At 44.3% G+C, this 24,190-nt stretch overlaps 1 protein-coding gene across 7 annotated transcripts in view; it reads left to right on the forward strand.

Moving 5' to 3' along the window:
- Nucleotides 1-24,190, forward strand: part of PRPS1 (phosphoribosyl pyrophosphate synthetase 1) — a 102,645-nt gene that overhangs the window by 69,213 nt on the left and 9,242 nt on the right. For all 7 annotated transcript variants that reach the window (XM_033945330.1, XM_033945329.1, XM_033945333.1 and 4 more), the window contains one exon: nucleotides 21,243-21,402. In XM_033945330.1, coding sequence (XP_033801221.1) covers nucleotides 21,243-21,402 — 160 coding nt within the window. The remainder of the gene's footprint in view (nucleotides 1-21,242; nucleotides 21,403-24,190) is intronic.

Consider the following 24,190-nt stretch of genomic DNA (forward strand, 5'->3'; position numbering starts at 1 on the left):
GGAAATGCTGCTGCTGAGAAAAGGGGGCTGGGGCTGAAAGGGAAAAGATGCGAGAAGGGGGCTGGGGGGGTAAAAATGGGTTTGGAGCTGGGCAGTGGCGTACCTATGGGGGGGGTGGCGGTCCGCCCTGGGTGCACGCCCCAAGGGGGTGCACAAGACAGAGCTGAATGGGGACGATGGGGTTCCCGCGGGGTTAAATACAACTCAAGCTGGGAGGCTCGTCTTCTGTTCCTACCTGCCCTGCCGCGCACACACAGCCAACCAGAAGTCTTCCCAGATGTCAGCGCTGACATCAGGGAAGACTTCTGGTGGGCTATGTGTGCGCAGCAGGGCAGGTAGGAACAGAAGACGAGCCTCCTGACTCGAGTTGTATTTGGCTGAGAAAGTTGCTAAGATGAGAGCTAGGAGGCAAACGCGGAGCACAAAAGGGGGGAGGGAGTGTTTTTGGACACAAGGCATGAACTTGGGAGAGAGGATGAAGGAAGGGAGGGAAAGAGGTGGGGGAGGGAGTGCGTTTTTGGACACAGAAGGCATGGACTTGGGAGAGAGGAAGGGAGAGAAAGAGATGGTTGTGAACACGGGGAATGGAAGAAAGGAGAATTTTTGGTCATAGGGAAGGAGTGAGGTACAGACAGTGGCATACCAAGGTTGGGGGGGCGGTCCACCCCGGGTTTACGCCCCAAGGGGGTACACAGCTGGCCACCCTCCAGTGTTTTCCCTAGACCGGCAAACTGCTGCTCTTTAGCCACTTGAGTGCCACCGCCGCCATTGAGAACAGGCCGGCACCGAGTTCTCCCTGCTTTTCCCTGTGGGACCGACCAACTCTCGCCGCCCGCATCAATTCTGATGTCAAGAGAGGACGTTCTGGGTTAGTCAATTGCTGCCTGGCTGGCCCAGAATGTCCTTTCAGACGTTAGAATTGATGTCTGGCGGCGAGAATTGGTCGGCCCCGCGGGGAAGAGAAGCAGGGTGAACTCGGCGTTGGCCTGTTCCCGATGGCGGCAGTGGCAGCCTATTCCCCAGCGGCGGTGGCAGCATTTTCCCAATGGTGGTGGCATGGGGAGGGGAGGGCAGGGAGAAAGAAAGAAGGGGGGGGCAGGGAGCCAGAAAGAAAGAAAGGGGGCAGGGTGAAACAAAGAAAGAAATGGGGCACAGAGAGAGAGAAAGACAGACATAGATAAAAAGGGGGTATGGAGAGAGAGAAAGAAAGAAGGGGGCAGGGTGAAACAAAGAAAAAGTTTGGGAGGGAATGAGGTCTGGAGAAGAGGAAGCATACAAAAGGCTGAAAGAAGGGAAGAAATATTGGATGCACAGTCAGAAGAATAAAGTGCAACCAGAGACTGATGAAATTACCAAAGGTAGGAAAAATTATTTTATTTTCAATTTAGTGATCAAAATGTGTCCTTTTTGAGAGTTTATATATGCTGTCTATATTTTGCACTATGGCCCCCTTTTACTAACCGCAATAGCGGTTTTTAGAACAGGGAGCCTATGAGCGTCGAGAGCAGCGTGAGGCATTCAGCGCAGCTCCCTGCGCTAAAAACCACTAATGCGGTTTAGTAAAAAGGGAGGGGGTATATTTGTCTATTTTTGTATAGTTGTTACTGAGGTGACATTGCATAAAGTCATCTACCTTGACCTCTTTGAAAACCCGCAGAATATAAATGATGATTAACATTTTCTCTGCGTACAGTGTGCTTTGTGTTTTTAAAATTTTATTGTTGGTAGATCATTTTGACTTGGCCACAAAGGTAAGGGGGAGGGAGGGGAGCTGCTGAAAGACATCTAGTAATCCTTGCAGGTTTGACTGTGCAGGGAACTTTTGTAAAATCATGTTTTGTTATGCGACTGGCATTATTTAGACTTTAATTTCTATGAATGAATAGAATGAAAATGATATAAAATTATTTGCTTGTTTTTATGTGCGTGCGCTGAAGGAAAGTGGAGAGAGAGTGGGCTGAGGATGCTGTAGGGAAATGGGGAAGAGAGAGTGGGGAGAAGACGCTGATTTATAAATTGTCAATTGTACAGAATATTGTTTCTTTTTATACTTTAATATAATAAGTTCAATATAAAACAATTCAAGGCTTGTGTGGATGGAATCAGGTGGTTTGCGGGGATGGGGACCGAGCTTACGGGGATTAGTCCAATAAAATGATATTTTTTCATTTCTCATTATTTGTTTTATTTTTATTTGTTAATTTGTAAAGTGCTGATTGTTATATCAGTTTTTTTCAAATTTACATCTACTGTCTTTATATTTTGCACTGTATTAGAGGACATGTATTACTGTTTTTGTGGTGTTGCATTGTATCCAGGGTCTGGTTTCTTGGCGGTTCAGTTTAACTTTTGTCTACATATTTCTATTTTTAGTTTGTGATTATTCCATATTGGGCGAGGGTGTATCTCTGTTCTGTGTGTATGAAAAGAACATAGTTTTCAGTTGGCATTGACTGCAGGATCATAAGAACATAAGCAATGCCTCCACTAAGTCAGACCCGAGGTCCATCGTGCCCAGCAGTCCGCTCACGCGGCAGCCCAACAGGTCCAGGACCTGCTCAGTAGCCCCCTATCTATACCCCTCTATCCCTTTCTTCAGCAGGAAATTGTCCAATCCTTTCTTGAACTCCAGTACTATTACATCCTCTGGAAGTGCTTTCCAGGTGTCCACCACACACTGAGTAAAGAAAAACTTCCTAGCATTTGTTTTGAATCTATCCCCTTCCAATTTTTCCGAATGCCCTCTTGTTCTTATATGTTTTGAAAATTTGAAGAATCTATCTCTCTCTACTTTCTCTATGCCCTTCATGATCTTGTAGGTCTCTATCATGTCTCCTCTGAGTCTCCGCTTTTCCAGGGAGAAGAGCTCCAGCCTGTCCAATCTTTCAGTGTATGAAAGGTTTTCCATGCCCTTAATCATTCGTGTCGCTCTCCTCTGGACCCTCTCAAGTATTGCCATATCCTTCTTAAGAACACAGTACTCCAGGTGCGGGCGCACCATTGCCCGATACAACGGCAGGATGACTTCTTTTGTTCTGGTCGTAATACCATTCTTAATACCCAACATTCTGTTTGCCTTCTTCGCGGCTGCTGCGCATTGTGCCGTTGACTTCATTGTTGTATCCACCAGTACACCCAAATCTCTTTCAAGGTTACTTCTCTCTAATACTAATCCCCCCATTTGGTAGCTGAACATCGGGTTCTTTCTCCCTATATGCATGACCTTGCATTTCCCTACATTGAATTTCATCTGCCATTTATTTGCCCACTCCTCCAGTTTGTTTAGGTCCCTTTGTAGGTCTTCACACTCTTCCGTTGTCATCCGCAAATTTTATAACTTCACATTTCGTCTCCAGGTCATTAATAAATACATTGTTAAGTTTTTTTTATTGATTTTTTTTCATATAACAACAAGTGTCATAAATTTTCATACAATTATTTTAACAATACACTTGATATTTCTATAATGTACTTTATATGAAACATATCTTATTATCCTTATTATGATTTTACATATCATATAAACTGTAATGATTTTATCAATTATTTAATTATGAATCCTCTTCCCTCCCTTTATTTTGTTATTATCACATAAGAATAACATCTATTATGATAAATTATTTATAATTTATGACAAAGAGAATAACCTTATCCCCTCCCACCCTCCCTCCTTTAACCATTATCTTAATATGGGAAAAATGAAAATCAGTCATTACAAAAATCTGTTAATGGTCCCCAAATCCTCTTGAACTTATCTATATATCCTTTTTGTGTTGCAAATGTACGCTCCATCTTATATATATGGCAAACTGAGTTCCACCAAAAATTATAGTTTAATCTGTCACAATTTTTCCAGTTATGTGTAATTTGTTGAACTGCTACTCCAGTCAATATAAATAAAAGTTTATTGTTATTTGACGAAATTTGACTCCGAGCTCTCATTGCAGTACCAAACAAAATCGTATCATATGTCAAAGCTATCGGATTTTCTAACATCCTATTAATTTGAGGCCAAATTGATTTCCAAAATATTAATATGAATGGACAATAAAATAAAAGATGATCTAATGTCCCTGCTTCTAGATGACAATGCCAGCATCTATTAGACTTAGAGCTATCAATTCTATGAAAACGTGTAGGGGTCCATAAAGCTCTGTGTAAAATAAAAAACCAAGTTTGTCTCATAGAAGCTGACAATGTACATCTTAACCTCCAAGACCAAAGTCGTGGCCATTGAGATGCATTAATCTGATGCTTAATCTCAATGCTCCAAATATCTCTAAGACCATTTTTTTTCTTTTTATGTACGAATCCAGATATCAATTTATACCACATTGCGGCCTGGTGACCCATGGAATCTATCTGAAAACATATGAATTCCATACTATGATAGTTATTAAGGTTTTTCCATTCAGGGAACCCTACCTGAATGGCCTGCTTCAATTGCATCCATCTGAAATATTGTGATTTATTTAAACCAAATTTATTTTGCAATTGTGAAAACTCAAGCAGTTTACCTTTATTCATTACATCCTCTAAAATCCGAATTCCAGCTATCATCCAATGTTTCCAGATAATTTTAAAACCGCCAACTTTGATCTTTGTCTTCCCCCCAGAGCAAAGCTGTCTGTCCCTAGCACACTTCTCCCCCCAAAGCAGCCCCCTTTCCCTCTCCCTGTCTCTCCATGGCCCCTTCTGTACTCGTGTTCCTAATGCAATTAGGCAGTAAGAATAAGGAACACGATTATAGAATGTCAGGTAGATAGGACCCTGAGACCATCAGCACAATGTGCAGCGGCGGCAAAGAAAGCAAATAGAATGTTGGGCATGATAAAGAATGGAATCATGAGTAGATCGGAGAGGGTCATAATGCCGCTTTATAGAGCAATGGTCAGACCCCACTTGGAATACTGCGTCCAACATTGGTCTCCCAACCTAAAGAAGGATATAAAACTGCTGGAGAGGGTGCAGAGACGAGCAACGAAACTAGTAAATGGTATGGAGAAACTGGAATACAAGGATCGACTTAAGAGACTGGGATTGTTCTCCCTTGAGAAAAGGAGACTGCGAGGGGATATGATCGAGACCTTCAAAATACTGAAAGGCATCAACAAAATAGAGCAGAAAAATTTATTTACATTGTCCAATTTGACACGAACAAGAGGACACGGAATGAAGCTAAGGGGGGGACAAGTTCAGGATAAATATCAGGAAGTTCTGCTTCACGCAGAGAGTGGTTGACACCTGGAATGCTCTCCCAGAGGAGGTTATTGCGGAATCGACCGTCCTAGGATTCAAAAGCAAACTAGATGCACATCTCCTTACGAGAGGCATAGAAGGATATTGGTGACTAAAAATTACACCTGGCAGGGCCTCCGCGTGTGCGGATCGCCGGACTTGATAGACCGAAGGTCTGATCCAGAGATGGCGCTTCTTATGTTCTTATGATTGAGCCATATTGTTTGAGTCGTTGATTTAGTTATTGGAATAGGAGTTAGGTTACTTAAATACCTTATAGTTTTCCAAGTATCAACAAATATTTTGTGCTCCTTATATAACCTTGGCATTTGAATACTGATAACATGACTCGGACGTAAAGGAAACATTAGTCTCCATTCTAACCAGAACCAATCTGGTATATTTTCAATGGGCTCTGGGAGGATCCAATACATACCTTGACGCATTATATAGGCTTGATGGTACCTATAAAAATTTGGAAAATTTACCCCTCCCTCCGCAATTGGTCTTTGTAAAGATACTAGAGCAATTCTGGGTTTTTTTCCAAGCCAAATAAATTTTGTTAAAATCTTATCCAATAAAATCTTATCCAATAAAAAGACCCCTGAAAAAAAATTGGTATCATACCCATTTGGTAACAAACTACTGGTAAGATCATCATTTTTACAGTTTGCACTCTTCCCCACCAAGATATGCACAAAGGGTTCATTGCTCACACATTTCTGACACTTTTTGTAATAAATTTTTTTCATTAATTTTCATAGTCTCATCCACAGTTTTTGTAATCCAAATTCCTAAATATTTTAAACCCTCCTCTTTCCAGATAAAAGAAAATGAGTCAAATAGACTTTTTGTACAATGTACATTGAGTGGAAGCACTTCTGATTTATTCCAGTTTATTTTATATCCTGAAAATTTTCCAAATTTTTTAATCAATTCAAGCAAGTGTGGAATGGTTGTTTCCGGATTTCTCAAATAAAGTAAAATATCATCCACATATGCTGATAATTTATATTCTCTATCCGAATGCGGAATACCCTGTATCTCCTTTACCTGTTCTATAGCTAATAACAAGGGTTCCAAAACGATATCAAAAAGCAAAGGAGATAGTGGACATCCTTGTCTAACCCCCCTCTGTAGAATGAACCATTCTGAAAAATTGTTATTAATATACAATCTAGCAGCAGGGGAGCTATACAATGCTTTTATTATTTCTATAAATCCGGATCCTATACCAAACCATTCCATTGTCTGATACATGAAGGTCCATTCCACTCTATCAAAAGCTTTCTCAGCATCTAATGAAATAGAAAATGCTGGGTCATTAATAGATTTTGTCAAATACGACATGTGATGTGCCAATCTAGTATTATGAGATGAATGTCTTTGAGCTACGAAACCTGTTTGATGCATATCTATAATGAAAGGGAGAGCTTTAGCCAATCTTAATGCTAATGCCTTAGTTAAAATTTTTCCATCTACATTTATTAAAGAAATAGGTCTATAATTTGAAACCAAAGTGGGATCTTTATTTGGCTTAGGTAAAACTATAGTTATCCCAGGACAAGCAGGCAGGTATTCTCACTAGTGGGTGATGTCATCTGACAGAGCCCCGATACGGACATCTTGCAAGCATGTCTTGCTTGAAGAAACTCAGAAGTTTCGAGATGCCCGCACCGCGCATGCGCCAGTGCCTTCCCGCCCGATGGTCCGGGCGTGTCTCCTCAGTTCTTTTTCTTCCGCGGAGCTGAGAAGTCTATCTTCAATTTGTGCCCATTGAATCTCTTTTTTTGCCTTCTGTTTTGCCGCGGGTTGAGTTCTTTTGGCTCTCCTGTGCATTTATTTCTTTCTTTGATTTCTTTTAAAAAAAAAAAATTTTTCCTTCCGATACCGGGTCTGTCGCATGGCTGGGGCCCCGCGCCTTCGACCTTGCGGCGGAGCTTTTCCGGCCTATGTCCCGGCCGATTATCGGTTTTAAAAAGTGTAGCAAGTGCCAGCGCGCGATTTCACTCACGGACCCTCATCGACGCTGCTTACAGTGTCTGGGACCGGATCACTTCCCGAAATCGTGCCGGCCTTGCTCCACTCTGATGGCGAGAGCGTTTAAGCGCCGCTGTCTACTGTAGGAGTCCATGTTCAAGATGGAAGCTTCATCGGATCCTGCAGCTTCGACATCGACAGCGATGGGTGCTTCGACTCCTTCAGCGAAGCCCTCTGCCTCCCCGGCTGCTTCGGGCCTCCTGAAACCAGCATCGTTCACACCGGTTTCGACCCCGGCTTCAGCGCCGGTGCCTTCCTCCGTCTCCTCGGAGCAGGTATCGACCCCTACAGTTCCACCGGTGGTGCTCAAGGTGCCGAAGACTGGCAAGCAGAAGCACGCAGCACCGAAGGAGCGCGGAGACCGTGCGGAAGGGCCTCCTTTTGGTGCGGATCCCTCCATATCGGCTTCGTTGCGGTCCCTTCTGGAGGCTCAGTTCGTGGAGCTCATGCAGACCATGGGGCCTCAGCTGATTGCCACCATCCAGGGTGACCTCCCAGCTTCGGCTTCGAGGGGCGGACCGCCCCCTCCTCCTCGCCGCACGACCTCGTTGCTCAGCGAGGAGGAGTGGCGAGCGGTGTCCGGGTCCTCGAGGAGGTCCTCCGTTAGTGCTGTGCCTCCTTTGGAACCGATTCCCTCGAGGAGGGCCTCCCTTAGTGATATGCCTCCCTTGGAGCCCATCCCCTCGAGGAAAGCCTCGTTTAGTGACCTGCCTCCCTTGGAACCGGTTACTCCGCCCCATGACTCAGTGTGGCGTCCACCTTCGGGGCCAACCAGTCCTGGGCATAGCAGGAAGCAGGACAAGTTCTTCCGAACCCCCTATCAAGCCTGGGCGGCGTCGGGGGAGGCGCCGACTCTTCCGCCTCTGCGATCGACGGCATCGAGTCCGATCTGCTCCTTGGAGGCGTCTGACCCAGTTTCTCACAGACGGGCTCGATCCCCTTCCAGGCATCGAGAGGGGCATCGATCCAGACATTCTTCGAAGCATTCCTCTCGGCACTCGACCGTCTCGCCTCAGAAGAAATTGCCTCGGTTGGGGTATGCTGCTTCGACTGGGTCTCCTCCTCCGGGCCCGGAGTTCGAGGACCCCGAGGTTTTCTACTCATCCTGTTGCTCGCAGGCCTCTCTGGAGCCTGAAGCCTCTTCTTCTTCTAGTCCGTCTCGCAGACCGGCGACGGCGGACCAACTGTCCTTTTCATCGTTCCTCAGGCAGATGGCAGATGACATGGACATTACTCTCGATGCTGGGTCTCGAAATTCCAAGGAGTACCTCGATACCATGCACTTGCCTCGTCCTCCGGCCGAGTCCTTGCGGCTTCCCCTGCACATGCTCCTCGACCAGACCTTCATGCGATGCTTCGAGTCTCCTTACTCTATCCCTGCGGTCCCTGGCAAATTGGATGCGCGGTACCGCACGGTGCATCACAAAGGCTTCGAGGGTCCTCCTCGCTCAAGCAGTCTCATCCTGGCCAGGTCTATGCTTCAGTGCCTCCGGGCCGCGAGGGCAGAACCATGGATAAGTTTGGTCGACGCATCTATCAGAATTCGATGATGACGTCTCGAGTCCTGAATTACAATTTCCACTTTACAGCCTACTTGGAATTTTTTCTACCTGTGCTTCGAAAGTTCACACCATACATAGAGTCCCAGGCTAGGTTTGAGTTTGAGGAAGTGGTTGCTTCGCTGTCCCAACTTCGGCTTCAGTTGATGCAATCTGCCTATGATGCGTTCGAGCTCTCAGCCTGAGCGGCGGCCTGCTAGGTGGCGATGCGCCGGTTGGCCTGGTTGCGGATCATTGATATGGACCCGAATCTTCAGGACCGCCAGGCGAACGTCCCGTATGCTGGGGCGGATCTTTTTGACGAATCCATCGAGACTGTCACGAAGAAGTTGTCTGACCATGAAAAGTACTTCCAATCTATCCTTCGGCCTAAGCCTCAGCAGTCTCGACCTTCTCGCCCGCCGTTGATTTATCAGCGGCGTTATCAGCCGAGGCAAACTCCACCTGCGAGGCAACCGGCGAAGCGACAGCCTCCCCAGAAGGGTCAGCCTAAGTCTCGGTCGCCTGCTGTCCCTAAGACCACTCAGCCTTTTTGACTGTCTCTTCGAGGGCATAACCAACCTCGTTCTGCCTACCCCTGTTTTTCCCATCGGAGGGCACCTCCATCATTTATCATCGCTGGGAGGCCATAACAACCGACCTCTGGGTCCTTACTATCATCAAGGAGGGATACTCTCTTCATTTCCATCGGGTCCCTCCGGACCACCTTCCAACTTGACTCAGACCGCCCTTCTTCTTCAGGAAGCTCAGGCTTTGCTCCGGCTTCGTGCCATGGAGCCGGTCCTGACGGACCAACTGAACCAGGGGTTTTACTCCCGGTACTTCCTTGTTCCGAAGAAGACGGGCGACCTGCGGCCCATTTTGGACCTCAAGGTCCTCAACAAATTCCTAGTCAAAGAGAGGTTTCGCATGCTGACGCTTGCTTCTCTCTACCCCCTCCTCGAGCAGAACGACTGGTTATGCTCTCTGGATCTCAAGGAGGCCTACACTCATATTCCCATTCATCCGGCCTCTCGCAAGTTCCTCAGATTTCGGGTGACATCTCCATCTGCAGTATCGAGTGCTTCCATTCGGCCTGTCTTCGTCCCCCAGAGTCTTCACAAAGTGTCTGGTGGTGGTGGCCGCGGCACTCCGGAACCAAGGTCTTCAGGTATTTCCCTACCTCGACGACTGGCTGATCAAGGCTCCCTCGGCCTCAGGGGTCTTCTCGGCGACCCTGTCAATGATTCGGTTCCTGCAGAGCTTGGGATTCGAGATCAACTTTCCCATCTACAGCCGACCCAGTCGCTCCCCTTCATCGGGGCTGTCCTGGATACCATACGCCTCAGAGCATTCCTTCCTCCTCAGCGCATGGATGCTCTTCTTCATCTCTGCCAGTCTGTGTCTTCTCGCCAAACCATCTCAGCGAGACACATGATGGTCCTCCTGGGCCACATGGCCTCTACAGTTCATGTGACGCCATTGGCCAGACTCCATCTCAGAATTCCTTAGTGGACCCTGGCATCTCAGTGGACTCAGGTGTCGGATCCATTGACTCGACAAATCACAGTCACTCCTGCTCTTCGGCAGTCTCTACTTTGGTGGATGACCTCTTCGAATCTATCCAGAGGTTTGCTGTTTCACTCTCCTCCCCACCAGAAGGTTCTCACAACCGATTTCTCGACCTATGCCTGGGGGGCTCATCTGGATGGGCTTCGCACTCAGGGATTCTGGACCAGTGCGGACCGACTCCATCAAATCAATCTTCTGGAGCTCAGAGCCATCTTCAATGCTCTTCAAGCTTTTCAACATCTGCTTCACGACATGGTGGTCCTCATTCGCACCGACAATCAGGTCGCCATGTATTATGTCAACAAGCAGGGGGGCACGGGCTCGGCCTCCCTCTGCCAGGAAGCTCTCAGAGTCTGGGATTGGGCGGTTCGCCACAACGCCTTCCTCAAAGCTGTCTACATTCAGGGGAAGGACAATGTCTTGGCAGACAAACTGAGTAGTCTTCTCCAGCCTCACGAATGGACACTCCATTCCAAGCCCCTTTGCTCAGTGGGGAACGTCTCAGATAGACCTCTTTGCGGCTCCCCACAATTTCAAGCTGCCTCAGTTTTGCTCCAGGATTTACGCTCCTCATCGCCTCGAGGCAGATGCTTTTCTGCTGGATTGGGGGAATCGCTTTCTGTATGCGTTTCCGCCATTTCCTCTCATTCAGAAGACTCTGGTCAAGCTGAAGTCCAACCATGCCACCATGATTCTGATAGCTCCTCGGTGGCCCAGACAACCTTGGTTCTCCCTTCTACTTCAACTCAGCAGCAGGGAACCGTACCTACTTCCAGTGTTTCCTTCGCTGCTTACTCAGCATCAGGGGTCTCTGCTTCATCCCAACCTGCAGTCTCTCCACCTGACAGCTTGGTTCCTCTCAACGTAACTCCTCACCAGTTTTCCCAGGCGGTGAGGGATGTCTTGGAGGCTTCCAGGAAGCCAGCTACTCGTCAATGCTACTCCCAAAAATGGACTAGATTTTCTTCATGGTGTATTTCCAATTCTAAGGAGCCTCAGCGAGCCTCCCTATCCTCTGTATTGGACTATCTTCTACATCTGTCTCAGTCTGGTCTCAAGTCAACATCTATACGAGTCCACCTGAGTGCTATTGCAGCTTTCCATCAGCCTCTACAAGGGAAACCTCTCTTCTCATCCTGTGGTTTCCAGATTTATGAAAGGACTTTTTCATGTCAATCCTCCTCTCAACCCGCCTCCGGTGGTTTGGGATCTCAATGTTGTCCTTTCTCAGCTTATGAAACCTCCTTTCGAGCCTCTGAGCAAGGCTCCACTAAAGTTTCTCACTTGGAAAGTGGTTTTTCTGGTGGCCCTCACATCTGCTCGCAGGGTCAGTGAGCTTCAGGCCTTGGTGGCGGACCCACCTTTCACAGTATTCCATCATGACAAGGTGGTCCTCCGCACTCACCCGAAATTCCTGCCTAAAGTGGTCTCTGAATTTCACCTCAACCAGTCTATTGTGCTTCCAGTGTTCTTTCCAAAGCCTCATTCTCATCCTGGAGAATCAGCTCTTAACACTCTGGACTGTAAACGTGCTTTGGCTTTCTACTTGGATCGCACCAAACCACACAGAACTGCTCCTCAACTTTTCGTCTCCTTTGATCCAAACAAGTTGGGACGACCTGTATCGAAGCGCACCATCTCCAACTGGATGGCGGCTTGTATCTCTTTCTGCTATGCCCAGGCTGGTTTACCCCTTCCCTGTAAGGTCACAGCCCATAAGGTCAGAGCAATGGCAGCCTCTGTAGCCTTCCTCAGATTGACACCGATTGAGGAGATTTGTAGGGCTGCCACTTGGTCCTCGGTTCATACATTCACCTCTCATTATTGTCTGGATACTTTCTCCAGACGGGATGGGCAGTTTGGCCAAACTGTGTTACAAAATTTGTTCTCCTAAGTTGCCAACTCTCCCACCATCCCATTGAGGTTAGCTTGGAGGTTAGCTTGGAGGTCCCACTAGTGAGAATACCTGCCTGCTTGTCCTGGGATAAGGCAATGTTACTTACCGTAACAGTTGTTATCCAGGGACAGCAGGCAGCTATTCTCACGTCCCACCCACCTCCCCTGGGTTGGCTTCTCTGCTAGCTACCTGAACTGAGGAGACACGCCCGGACCATCGGGCGGGAAGGCACTGGCGCATGCGCGGTGCGGGCATCTTGAAACTTCTGAGTTTCTTCAAGCAAGACATGCTTGCAAGATGTCCGTATCGGGGCTCTGTCGGATGACATCACCCACTAGTGAGAATAGCTGCCTGCTGTCCCTGGATAACAACTGTTACGGTAAGTAACATTGCTTTATTGATTCAGCCATAGTACCTGTAATACAACCTTTATTTAGTTGTGTCTGATACAAGTTTAATAAATAGGGCATTATGATGTTTTGAAATGATTTATAAAACTCCACTGTATAACCATCTCCACCTGGAGCGGATCCAACCCTAAGGGATTTCAAAGCTGTATCTAACTCTTTTAAGGATATTGGCTCTTCTAAACTTCGTTTTATATGTTCAGGAATCTTTGGTCCCTCTATTAACTTTAAAAAATCTAAACCATCCTTTTCCTTTTCTGAATAAGGCTCAGAAGAATACAAATCTTTATAAAATTTTAAAAACTGTTTTATAATGGGTTCAATTTGAGACAACATTTCACCATTCTCATTCTTAATAGCAATTATTTTTGTTTTTCTTTTTTTTGCTTTAAGATAATTCGCCAGCATTCTTCCCGCCTTATTCGAATTTCCATAATACAAAGCTTGCTTTATAAATAAATCTTTTCTAATTATTTTTGAAGAAATTTCATTATATTTACCTTTAGCTTTTAAAAGTTCTTGTTGTGTCAAATAATCCCATTTTTCAATTAATTTTGATTCTAGAGACTTTACCACTTTTTCCAAATCTGTAAATTGCTTTTTTTCCTTTTTTATTTGCAAAGCTGAATAAGAAATAATTTGTCCTCTAATGTATGCTTTAAAAGCATCCCACAAAGTCTCTACTGAAATTCCTTCTGTATCATTAATTTGAAAATAATCTTTCATTTTTTCCAGAAGATTTTCACAAAAGTCATTATCTGCAAGCAATGCATTATTTAGTCTCCATATGGTCTATTTCCATTCTGATCTATTTTTTTAATTTCAATCCACACTCCAGCATGATCAGATAGTATAATTGGATCAATGACAGCCTGTGTGACTTGATGTACTAATTGATTAGAAACAAAAATGTAATCTATTCTAGAAAAAGAATTATGAACTGGGAGCAAAATGAAAATTCCCGACCATCAAAATGAAGTATACGCCAAATATCTTTTAAATCACAAGATTGTACCAAATTATCAAGGCCTAACGATTTTATAAATCTTCTCGGACTTTTATCCATCAGTGGATCCATAACAGCATTGAAATCCCCTGCTACTACTAGATTTGAAGTAGCCAGTGGAAGAATCAATTGTTGCAAAGTTTTAAAAAATTCATTCTGATTCGAATTAGGGGCATATATATTGAAGAGCGTCATGGTGGTATTTCCCATGTCCATTTCCACATATACCCACCTTCCAAGAGGATCAGCTGCCTTAAAATTAAATGAAGCCAGAACATTTTTTATTTATTAATATAGCAACACCAGCTTTTTTCCCTATTGCCGAAGAAAAATAACATTGTTTGACCCAATCATTTTTAAGCTTTATAGATTCAGTATTTGACAGATGGGTCTCTTGTATGCAGCATATATCAGCGTTCTGTCTTTTTAAAAATAATAATGCCTTTTTTCTTTTAATCGGGTGATTGAGACCATTAACGTTTAAAGATATTATCTTAAAACCCATTATACATTAATATAATTTGTAATGTATCAACCCAATCTTCAATATTCTTTATAAACTCCATTTTCCCATATATAAGATAAATCAAAAAATTGCTTATTTCACACAAACCCTGCAACTTTAAAGCCCACCCATTCCCTCTCTCCCCTCCCCATACATCTACGAACACTTGGAAACGCAAATTAGATCAGGTATGACATCACTCCATCACAAGCTAAAAAATTGTAATTTTGTATCTATTACTCCATATTTATAACATAGTGCCAATAGAATGTAATATTTCTATACCTTTGCTTTCTTTTCCATCCATTCTCACAATCATATTTACTCATATTCTTAAATCAGTTACTCTATATATATTTCATAGATATAAGAATCTTTTAATTAACTTAAATCAGTCATCACATGCATTTTCAATTCCATTTCTCCAAAAATTCTAAATTTAGAAAATAAGAAAATATTTAAAAATAAAACAAATAAAAATTCTCATAACCCATTCCCATTATCATACTTACTTGTATTTCCAAATCAGTCATACAAAACCTTAGAAAGATATATCAATTGATCCTTCCCTTTTATCTTGTTAAAAACTATATCTGTAAGAAAATGGGTTAAAATATACTTCCTAAATCATGCAATTAATATATTTCTTTAAAAATAAAATATTATTTTTCCCTATAAATCAGTTTATTTTAGTCTATATATTTTCATATATAAGAGTCTTTCCATCCGTTTCTTCCAGTAATATGAACGCCTTATTTGTAACTTCCTTTTCGAGTTCCCTTCTCTCTCTCCGTAGACGTGACGTGAAAGCAACCAATCCTTTTCACTTCCGGTGCGATCATTTGCTAAAAAGAAAGACTTCCTGTCTTCGCGCAGTCTTTCAGCATTGACTCAGCGACTACAGCACTCCTAGCATGCTGTCTTTTCCCCTTGAGAGCAGAGAAGCAATGGCGCTGAGGGGAAATTTTCCAAAAGGCTGTCGCAGTCCAACTCCCAATCCCCCATACATGCAGAATCTCCGAGGCAAGTCAACGCTCCGTCTTTCCTCCACGTCACTCAGGCATTGACGTCTTCACTGGCATGCCGAGCCAGTTCCATGCTCGTGAAAGTAATCATCGTTATTATTTAAAGTAAGTTGAAAATTCCAGCATTCGAAACGGTGAATTCACTTTTATATATTTTCAGAATTCTTTTGCAGTAAAAATTAACTTAGAATAAAATAAAATAAAATCAAAGTGAAAGCAATTGATATCAGATCAATCTTATTGAAATGTTGAAATATTCCCAATTTTTCAGTTAAGAAGTCATTGGTAGTTCACATTGTTCAATATATTCTGCTAATTTTTTTATAATCGGTAAAGTTCTGTGTTTTATTTCCCAAAGTTACTTTCATAACTGCTGGGTAGAGAAGTCCATATCTAGCCCCTAGTGCTCGTAATTGAGGTCTTAAATCAAGTAATTGTTTTCTTCTGAGGGCAGTTTCTCTGGCGAAATCTGGTACGATATGTATACGTGCATCCTGACATCTTAGATTTTTATTTTCTTTAGCCAGCTGACATATTTCAACAACATGTTGATATCGTAATAGTTTAAATATTAAAGTTCTTGGACCTTTTTGTGTGGTTGTTTTTTGTCCCAGTATTCTGTGCGCTCTTTCGATTTCAAGAGGCACTTTGGATTTCAAAGGCAGTATTTTTGGAAGGAATTGTTCTAAGAAGGTAATGGGATCATTTTTTTCCACTCCTTCTGGCATCTCAATGATCCTTAAATTATTTCTTTTTTCTCTATTCAAACAATCTTCCAGATCTCTCTTCATTATTTCCATCTCTTTCCAGGCTTTTTTATTTTGCATAACTTCAGCATGTACCTCTTCCGATTTTTCTTCTAAATGTGTTATTTTGTTATCAATTAGATCAACTCTTTTTGTAAGCGTGGCTACATCATCAATTGCCTTTTGAAGTTGTTTTTTGATTTCCAGTACAGATCTGTTTTATTTCTGCCATCATATCTTGATCTCCTTCCGAAGGCAACGGAACTTTTGAAGGTGTCCCTGGTTCCGGCTTTGATCGTTTATTACTGCTTATACCCGATCCTCCGGCTCCTGCATCGTTTTTATTTTGTTTACCGATGCCATTTTCTTACGATCCACAGCTTTTCTTCAGCAAAATATCGGTATTGGAGCTTTTTATTTTGAAATAAGAACTTGTTTGACACAGTCTATCACCCGACCATTTGCTTGAGTGTCCAAGCCACGCCCCATTAATAAATACATTGAACAGCAGCGGTCCAAGTACAGACCCCTGCGGAACTCCGCTCGTGACTTTCCTCCAGCCCAAGTAGTGACCCTTCACTCCAACCCTCTGTCTCCTGCCTGCCAACCAGTGTTTGACCCATCTGTGTACGTCCCCTTCCACCCCGTGGTTCCACAGCTTCCTAAGTAGCCGCTCATGGGGTACCTTGTCAAAGGCCTTTTGGAAGTCAAGGTAAATGATGTCTACAGGTTCCCCTTTGTCCAACTGGCTGTTCACCCCCTCAAAGAAGTGCAGTAAGTTTGTTTGGCACGATCTTCCCTTGCAGAAGCCGCTTTCATCAGCCCATTTTTTTCGATGTGCTCACAGATGCTGTCCTTTATCAGTGCTTCTACCATCTTGCCTGGAACCGATGTCAAACTTACCGGCCTATAGTTTCCCGGGTCTCCTCCTCTTTAAAGATAGGTGTAACATTTGCTATCTTCCAGTCCTCCGGAATCTCTCCAGTTTTCAAGGATAGGTTGCAAACTCTCATTTCTTAGTTCTTTTAGTACCCTAGGGTGGATTCCGTCCGGGCATGGTGATTTGTCGCTTTTCAATCTATCTATCTGTTGGAGGACATCCTCATGGCTCACCTCTATTGCTGACAGTTTTTCTTCTTGATCACCATGGAAGATCACGTCGGGTTCCGGTACACTGGATGTGTCCTCGCTTGTGAAGACTGACGAGAAGAATTTGTTTAACCTGTCGGCTACCTCTTTTTTTGCTCCTTTATCACTCCCCTTTTGCCTCCATCATCCAACGGTCCTACTTCCTCCCTCGCTGGTTTCTTCCCCTTAACATATCAGAAGAATGATTTGAAGTTTTTTGCCTCACTGGCCAGCCTCTCTTCGTATTCTCTTTTCGCTCTCCTAACCACTTGATGACATTCTCTTTGGCGTTTCTTGTGTTCATTCCAGTTTTCCCCAGTTTGGTCCTTTTTCCATTTCCGGAATGATTTTTTCTTGTCTCCTATCGCTTTCTTCACCTCATTATTTATCCATGCGGGGTCTTTTGTTCGGGTTTTTTTATTTTTTATTTTTTTTTTTTTGCACCCTTTTCTAAATCTGGGGATGTACATATGTTGTGCTTCTTGCACCGTGCCCTTGAATAGAGACCAGGCTTGCTCTACAGTTTCTGTTTTCCTTGAGCTGTTTCTAAGTTTTTTCCTTACCATTGCTCTCATAGCATCATAGTTCCCTTTCTTGAAGTTGAACGTTGTCACTGTGGTTCTCTTCCCTTTTGCTGTACCTACTCCTAATTTGTACTGGATCATGTTGTGATCGCTGTTTCCTAGTGGTCCTACTACTTCCACTTCTTTTGCAGGTCCCCCTATTCTGTTGAGGATTAGGTCAAGAGTGGCATTTCCTCTTGTTGGTTCCTTGACAAGCTGATCCATAAAGCAGTCCCTCACAGCCTCTAAGAATTCTGTTTCCCTCGCACAGTTTGAGTTTCCAATATTCCAGTTTATCCTGGGGTAGTTAAAATCTCCCATTACTGTCACTTTCCTGTTGTTGCCTTCCTGCCTCAATTCTGCTGCCAGATCTTTATCGTTTGCTTCCGTTTGTCCAGGTGGACGATAGTATAGACCCAATCTTATGTCAAGGCCACTTTTTCCTGGTAATTTGACCCATAATGACTCCAATCCTTCCGCCTTTGGTTCTATATCCACTCCGGATGAGGGAATGGTGTCTTATGTATAGTGCTATTCCTCCACCCTTCTTGTGGGTCCTGTCTCTTCTATAGAGTTTGTACCCTGGCAGCACTACGTCCCATTGGTTATCCTCGTTCCACCATGTTTCCGTGATTCCAATGATGTCTAGGTTTTCTTTTTTGGCTATGGCTTCTAATTCTCCCATTTTGGACTTTAGGCTCCTTGCATTTGCGTACAAGCAATTTAAGTCCTGGTCTTTTCTTTTCTCTGCTGGTTTTACATGTGTTTTGCTCCTCTTACCATCCCCTATTTGGGCTGCCAGTCCCTCATTTCTGTTCCTTTCTTCCTCATTTTTTGGTGTATCTTTTTCGTCTGCAACCTGATTTCCTGATCTCTCCTGTTCCTCTAATTTTATCTGTTTGCCCTTTTTGTTGGTCAACAGCTTCTGTTGTTCATCTCTTGCTTGTTCCCAGCATTTTTCCCGCTCAGTATCTTCTTTGGATACTCTTGTCCGAACCGTCGACGTCAGGTCGACTATCAGCTTTCCCCTTCTTCTCAGTTTAAAGCCTGCTCAACTGACTGCGGGATCTGCTTGTTTAGTTTTACAATGTATGTGTTGGTGTTCTAGTGCTCACTGCAGTATTTAAGATGCTGCCTTTTCCTAGGTACACTCTTGTTGTGCGATATATGGATTGTTACTTAAAAATCATATTTTTCATATAGATGGGGGGGGTCAAAAACTGATGGGCCCCGGGTGTCACATATGCTAGGTACGCCACTGGAGCTGGGGCTGAAAATAGGGGACATGTGAGAGAAGGAGGCTTTACTAGCACCCGTTACTGTAATGGCTTGAAAAAGGAACGGAGGTCTATTGCTGGACAGGGGGGAGCAGGAAAGAGGTGCAGCTGGACGGGAAGAGGTGCTGATGAACAGGAGGGGGAAGGAAGGGAGGCCTTCTGCTGGACAGGGGGAGCAGAAAAGAGGTGTTAGGGGGGAAAACAAAGGAAGGGAGGCTTACTGCTGGATGCGGGAGTAGGAAATAGGTGCTTATGGACAGGGGAAGAGATGGGGGGAGAAAAAGGAAGGAAGGCCTACTACTGGACAGGGGGACAAGAAAGGTGCTGCTGGACAGGGGGGAGATTAAAAAAATGGAGAAGGGCTGCTGCTGGATAAGGGGAGCAGTGAAGGGGTGGTTGTGGACACAGGGGAGGTAAAAGGAAGGGAGAATGAACAGGGGAGCAAGCAAGGGGTGGTGGTGGACAGCCAGTGAAAAAGAAAGACAAATACAGAAAGCAGCTAAGGAGAGAGCCAGAAAGAAATAAAGAGACACACACACACATTCTAGCACCCGTTAATGTAACGGGCTATAAGACTAGTGTTCAATAAGGAAAGATAAAATAAAGGAACACCATAAACAATAGAAAGATGTAAATCAAGCAATCATACCCCTAACATTTCCCGTCTATATACCTGTTTCTTTAGGAAAATGAAAATAGTTCACCCTTAAGTATAGATAATCCTTCTTCCCTATTTCTATTTATTCTATTTCTTTGCTTTCCATTTAATCATAAATGAAAAGCCTGTTTGTAAAAGTAGGTCTGTCTTAAATGCAACCTGAATTTGTGGCTGATCTTTTAGATCCTGTATTCCATGGCGAACCCCCGTTCTTTATTGTCCCTCCAGACCGGCTCAGGATGGATGAGTTTATGTTTCTCTGCCAGCAGGTGGAGACTGAGAACACATTGACTTTTGGCTGTAGTACAAGTGGGCTGTGCAGTCACATTTACATCAGTCTGTTCTCACTCTCCAGCAGGTGGAAGCCTGTTCAGTCTTTCCTCTGATTAGTTAGGGCCTGTTGGATCTGGTTAGTGGCCTTTTTGGTCCTGTGTTCTTGTCAGGGTAGAGCTTGGGGGACTCTTTCAGGGGACCGACCGACCTCAGGGGTGCCACACTTGACTGGCCTAGTCACCTCCCCAGATTTTTTTCTTAAGAGGTGCCTCGGCAGTAAGCCTTGCCACAGTTATATGCTTTGCCTGAACTTTGAAAGTTTATGGGTCTGCTCATTTGTTAGTTAAAGTTGTACTTAAAAAAAAAAAAAAAAAAAAAATCTTGAGGCAGTGCTGGTCTGAAGAGAAGCTTTTAATTAGCTTTAATTGATTTTTGTTAACTGGTGGTTTTCTTTTTCCTTGTAGCGGTTTGCAAAGAGTACTTTAAAGGGATTAAAAAAGTGCTCATTGTGTGTCCAACTAGTGGTCAACGCAGCCAGTGTATGCACAAGTGCTCCAGCCGCTGCGAGGGGGAATCTTCGTTGGCTTCAGGGTTCCCCTTCGTGCATGCACCGCTTGTTAGCTTTAGGCAGAGGGGAAGCTCAGACACCAGGTCAGATCAGCTCATCCAGTTTGTATAGTTGGCTTTATCCTACTGGCCACAGAGAACCCTATTAAAGCAACTTCACTTTGTTACAAAAATTTCCTTAGAGTAAACCCTGCCAGGTAGTTGGATCCTCCATAGCACTATGTGCAGGATTTGTCATGTGAACTCTTGGTCATCAGCAGAGGAAAGTCTTCTGTTCCCAGTTCCTTCCACTGGTAGGAGCATCAGCACACAGTACTCTTTACTGCTGCTGCCTCCTTAAGTTAGAACCTCGTGGGTTTCTGTAGCTCTCATGAGGCTAGAGATCCTGATGCATTGCAAACCTTGGGGAGTCTGATAGAAGAAGCAACAAATGGTAAGTGTTCTGTTCACACACTTTCTTTTGCTTGTGGGATTCCATTTGGAGAACTGATAGCTAGGGGAAGGAGGAAATGTGGTGACTTACCACTTGAAAGCAAATCCAGCACTTGATGTGCTGTGAAGATTAAATACATATACCAATTTGTATTCAAACAGTGGCTGATAGAAGTTAACTGACCTAGTTCGCAGCCTTCACAAACAGTTTATTACTACTAATGACAACTTGCCATTATCCTATGTTTACTAACTAGGCTGTAACAATTCCTGATTTCCTGGAATTTTACTTCTGTCTGGTAAGGCTTTTTTAATTGCTCTACATCTTCCAGGCAGAAGAATTTAACTGCTTGTTTTTCTTCTATCTTAGACTTTTATCAGCAGGTGCTACCAAAGTCTATGCCATCCTAACTCATGGAATCTTTTCTGGGCCAGCCATCTCTCGAATTAACAATGCCTGTTTTGAAGCTGTTGTAGTCACAAATACAATACCGCAAGAGGAGAAGATGAAACAGTGCCCTAAAATCCAGGTAAGTCTACTCTGCTCTTCAGAGGCCAGTAGTGATTTCTAATTAGACAAGGAGAATGAAATGTGTATTCTAGTGCAATGTGTTTAGTCCTGAATGCTAGTCATCCATCTGAACCCGTAAGTTTGCAGAAGGATGTCGTACTTTCAACCCTACTTACTTCCTAGTGGGCTCACTCCTGCCCCCTCAGTTTTTTCTTCTGTAAGCAAGTTGAGAAAGTGCTTTTTGCTCTGCCTTTTTTTTTTTTTTTTTTCCTTAATTTAGTTTTGGGTTTTTTATTTGTTTCTGAAATTTGAGGCTTGGTTCATGGAATTCCCTCTAGCTTAGGACCTCCGCCTGGGAGAGGATGCAGACTCACAGGGCAGAAGTCTGCTACTACCTGCCTAGCCAGCTTGGGTGCGGTATATAAACCCAAGGTTTAGTTTAGTTTAGTTTTAATACTTTTGGAGCTCGGTCTGTTCCCTATGTAGCTAACTCGCATTCCTGATTCATCAGGAACTTGAGTGCAGGATGTTCAGCTCTGTTCCAGTTCACTAGAACTTATCAAGGTCCAGCTGCATTGTCCTCCCTCTGTCGTAGCATGAGGAGTTGAGGGGGTTGGGGCTGAATATGGCATCGGTCTGACTGACTGCCCAAATACTGCATTTTTGTGAAGAAAATTTGAGGCAAATGTCTTCCCAGTTTTCCAACTGCAGTTCCAAACTGAAGCAGGCAGGCACCACATGGCACAGTGCCTAAGGCTGTTGCAGCCTATAGGGAAAATCGGGGGGGGGGGGGGGTCTGAATTCTGGGGTCTTGCTGGTTACTGAGACCAGAGATAGGTTCCCTCACCTTCAGAAACTCCTTTTTGAGGTTTTGTCTTTAATATTTTTCTCCAGGCTGTTTTTGGCACCAAGATTGCTGCTGCGGTGGTCATCTTGGATTACCCAGGTTGTTGCTTTTTTCTAAAACCTCTATCTGCTTCATATTCCCTTAATTTTGCTTAAAATTGATAGGGATGGACCCCCTCAGGCCTTTCTACCTCTATATCATGCCAGGTTTTCATTGGATGGTAGGCTGCGAAGCATCTCTGTGCTACAGTGCACGAGAAAGGGGATAGGAGCCATGGGCTCAGCCTCTTCTTGAGTCCTCTAGGGCTGGAGATTTGCAGGAGGCTTGTTTTAAGGAGAAGAGGTCCTTCCCAGAAACCTCCAAAGGTGAAACGCAGGTGAGTTGGCACCACAGAGCCTAAGAGAACACACAGGGAGCCTCTGCAGTGGTCTTTTAGGCTGCCAGTGTAGGGCTTGATGTGGAATGCCTATTTAAATTGTTGCGGTCCCCCAGCATCTCCTATAAGTGTGTTGTTGGTTGCACACACAGGGATGTTCCCTCAGTTCGCTCCCTAATCAGAAACCGACCTAGTGCAGGGCTAGGGTATCCCGTCAGATCAACTGGAATGACTGCAGGTCTAATTCTATGCCACTATTGTCCCAGGAAGTTGCATCGTCCCTGGCAGAGTCCAGTTCTCAGTATGGAACCAGCAATCGGGAGGTGGTGGTTGCCTTTGACTAGGGGGAGGACCCTACTGTGCGGTGCCTATTTAAGGCTGCCTTGCTCCTGTTCATTATTGCTGATTTATTATGGGAATTAAATTGGAATTCCTGCAAGTCTCACCTCGCAGGGGAGCAGTTTCATTGCTCTGACCATGTACTTCCCTTCGCATCCTGACTTTACTAAGCTGATTATGGAACACTGGAAGCCCCTGGAGGGCTTGCTGTGTGTGGCTAAGACTATGGTTAAGATCAATCTGATTTCTCCTTAATCTAATCTATATCAGCAGATGTTGGTGCAGCCCAAAGTGGATTCGCTGGTGGCCCAAGCAGACTTCCCCTACCTAGTGATGCTAAAATAAGCACAGGATCGCAAGGTGGACATAATCCTCAAGACAATTTGAGGCCTTGGCTTTGGGCATTAAAGCTGTGGCTTTGTGGCACATGCGTGCCACACACAGTTAAGTTGGATTCAGTCAACGGGATAGTTACAACTCCCCAGACAGTTCTATCAGGTGAATTTTGTGGCAGATGCTCTGTATGACATGATCAGAGTCATGAGCAAAGTTTCTGCCTATTCTTTCTCCACCCTCAGAATGCTCTGGATCACAGTGTGCAGGAGATTTCAGCTTCTAAGGCCACACTGATCATTCTTCCCTTTCAGGGTCAGATGCTTTTTGGAAAGGGTTTGGATGACCTAATGATTAGTGTGACAGATGATTGCCCTAAAGCCTTACCAGGCAGATCCTGAGCTGCAAGATGCTCAGGGCACAGGTATTTGAGGTTTTCAAAGATTCCGTCTATACTTGGGAGGCCAGGTGACCCAAAGGTCTTTTCAGGGGTCAAGACAGGTTTGGCAGCAGGCCTCGGGTTCTTACTGCTCTCCAGCTGCCAAGAAAACGCAATGATTCCAGGTCAGTGGATCGGCCTCCCCAGATACAAGGAAGGTTGTTGCCTTACTGGAGGATCTGGGTGCAGATCGCTGGATCCTGGAGGTCATTTAAGAGGGTTACAAGACAATTTGGTTTCCCTCTGCCAGACTTTTTTTGCAAATTCTCCAGCTAGTTAGCCGGGAAGAGCCCTCAGTCTGTGCAATGGTAGAGGCTTCTGAATATTTGAGCCATAGAGCCAGTCCTGGAAGGAGAATCAGGCTTGAGCAGATACTCCATATACTTCATAGTAACATAGTAAATGTCTGCCCATTAGTTGTTCTCATTAAAAAGGCATGATTAAATTAACTTGTCTTTTCTTTGATATTTCTG

The sequence above is a fragment of the Geotrypetes seraphini genome, chromosome 5 (genome assembly GCF_902459505.1).
Source record: "Geotrypetes seraphini chromosome 5, aGeoSer1.1, whole genome shotgun sequence".
In the NCBI taxonomy this organism is placed as follows: Eukaryota; Metazoa; Chordata; class Amphibia; order Gymnophiona; family Dermophiidae; genus Geotrypetes; species Geotrypetes seraphini.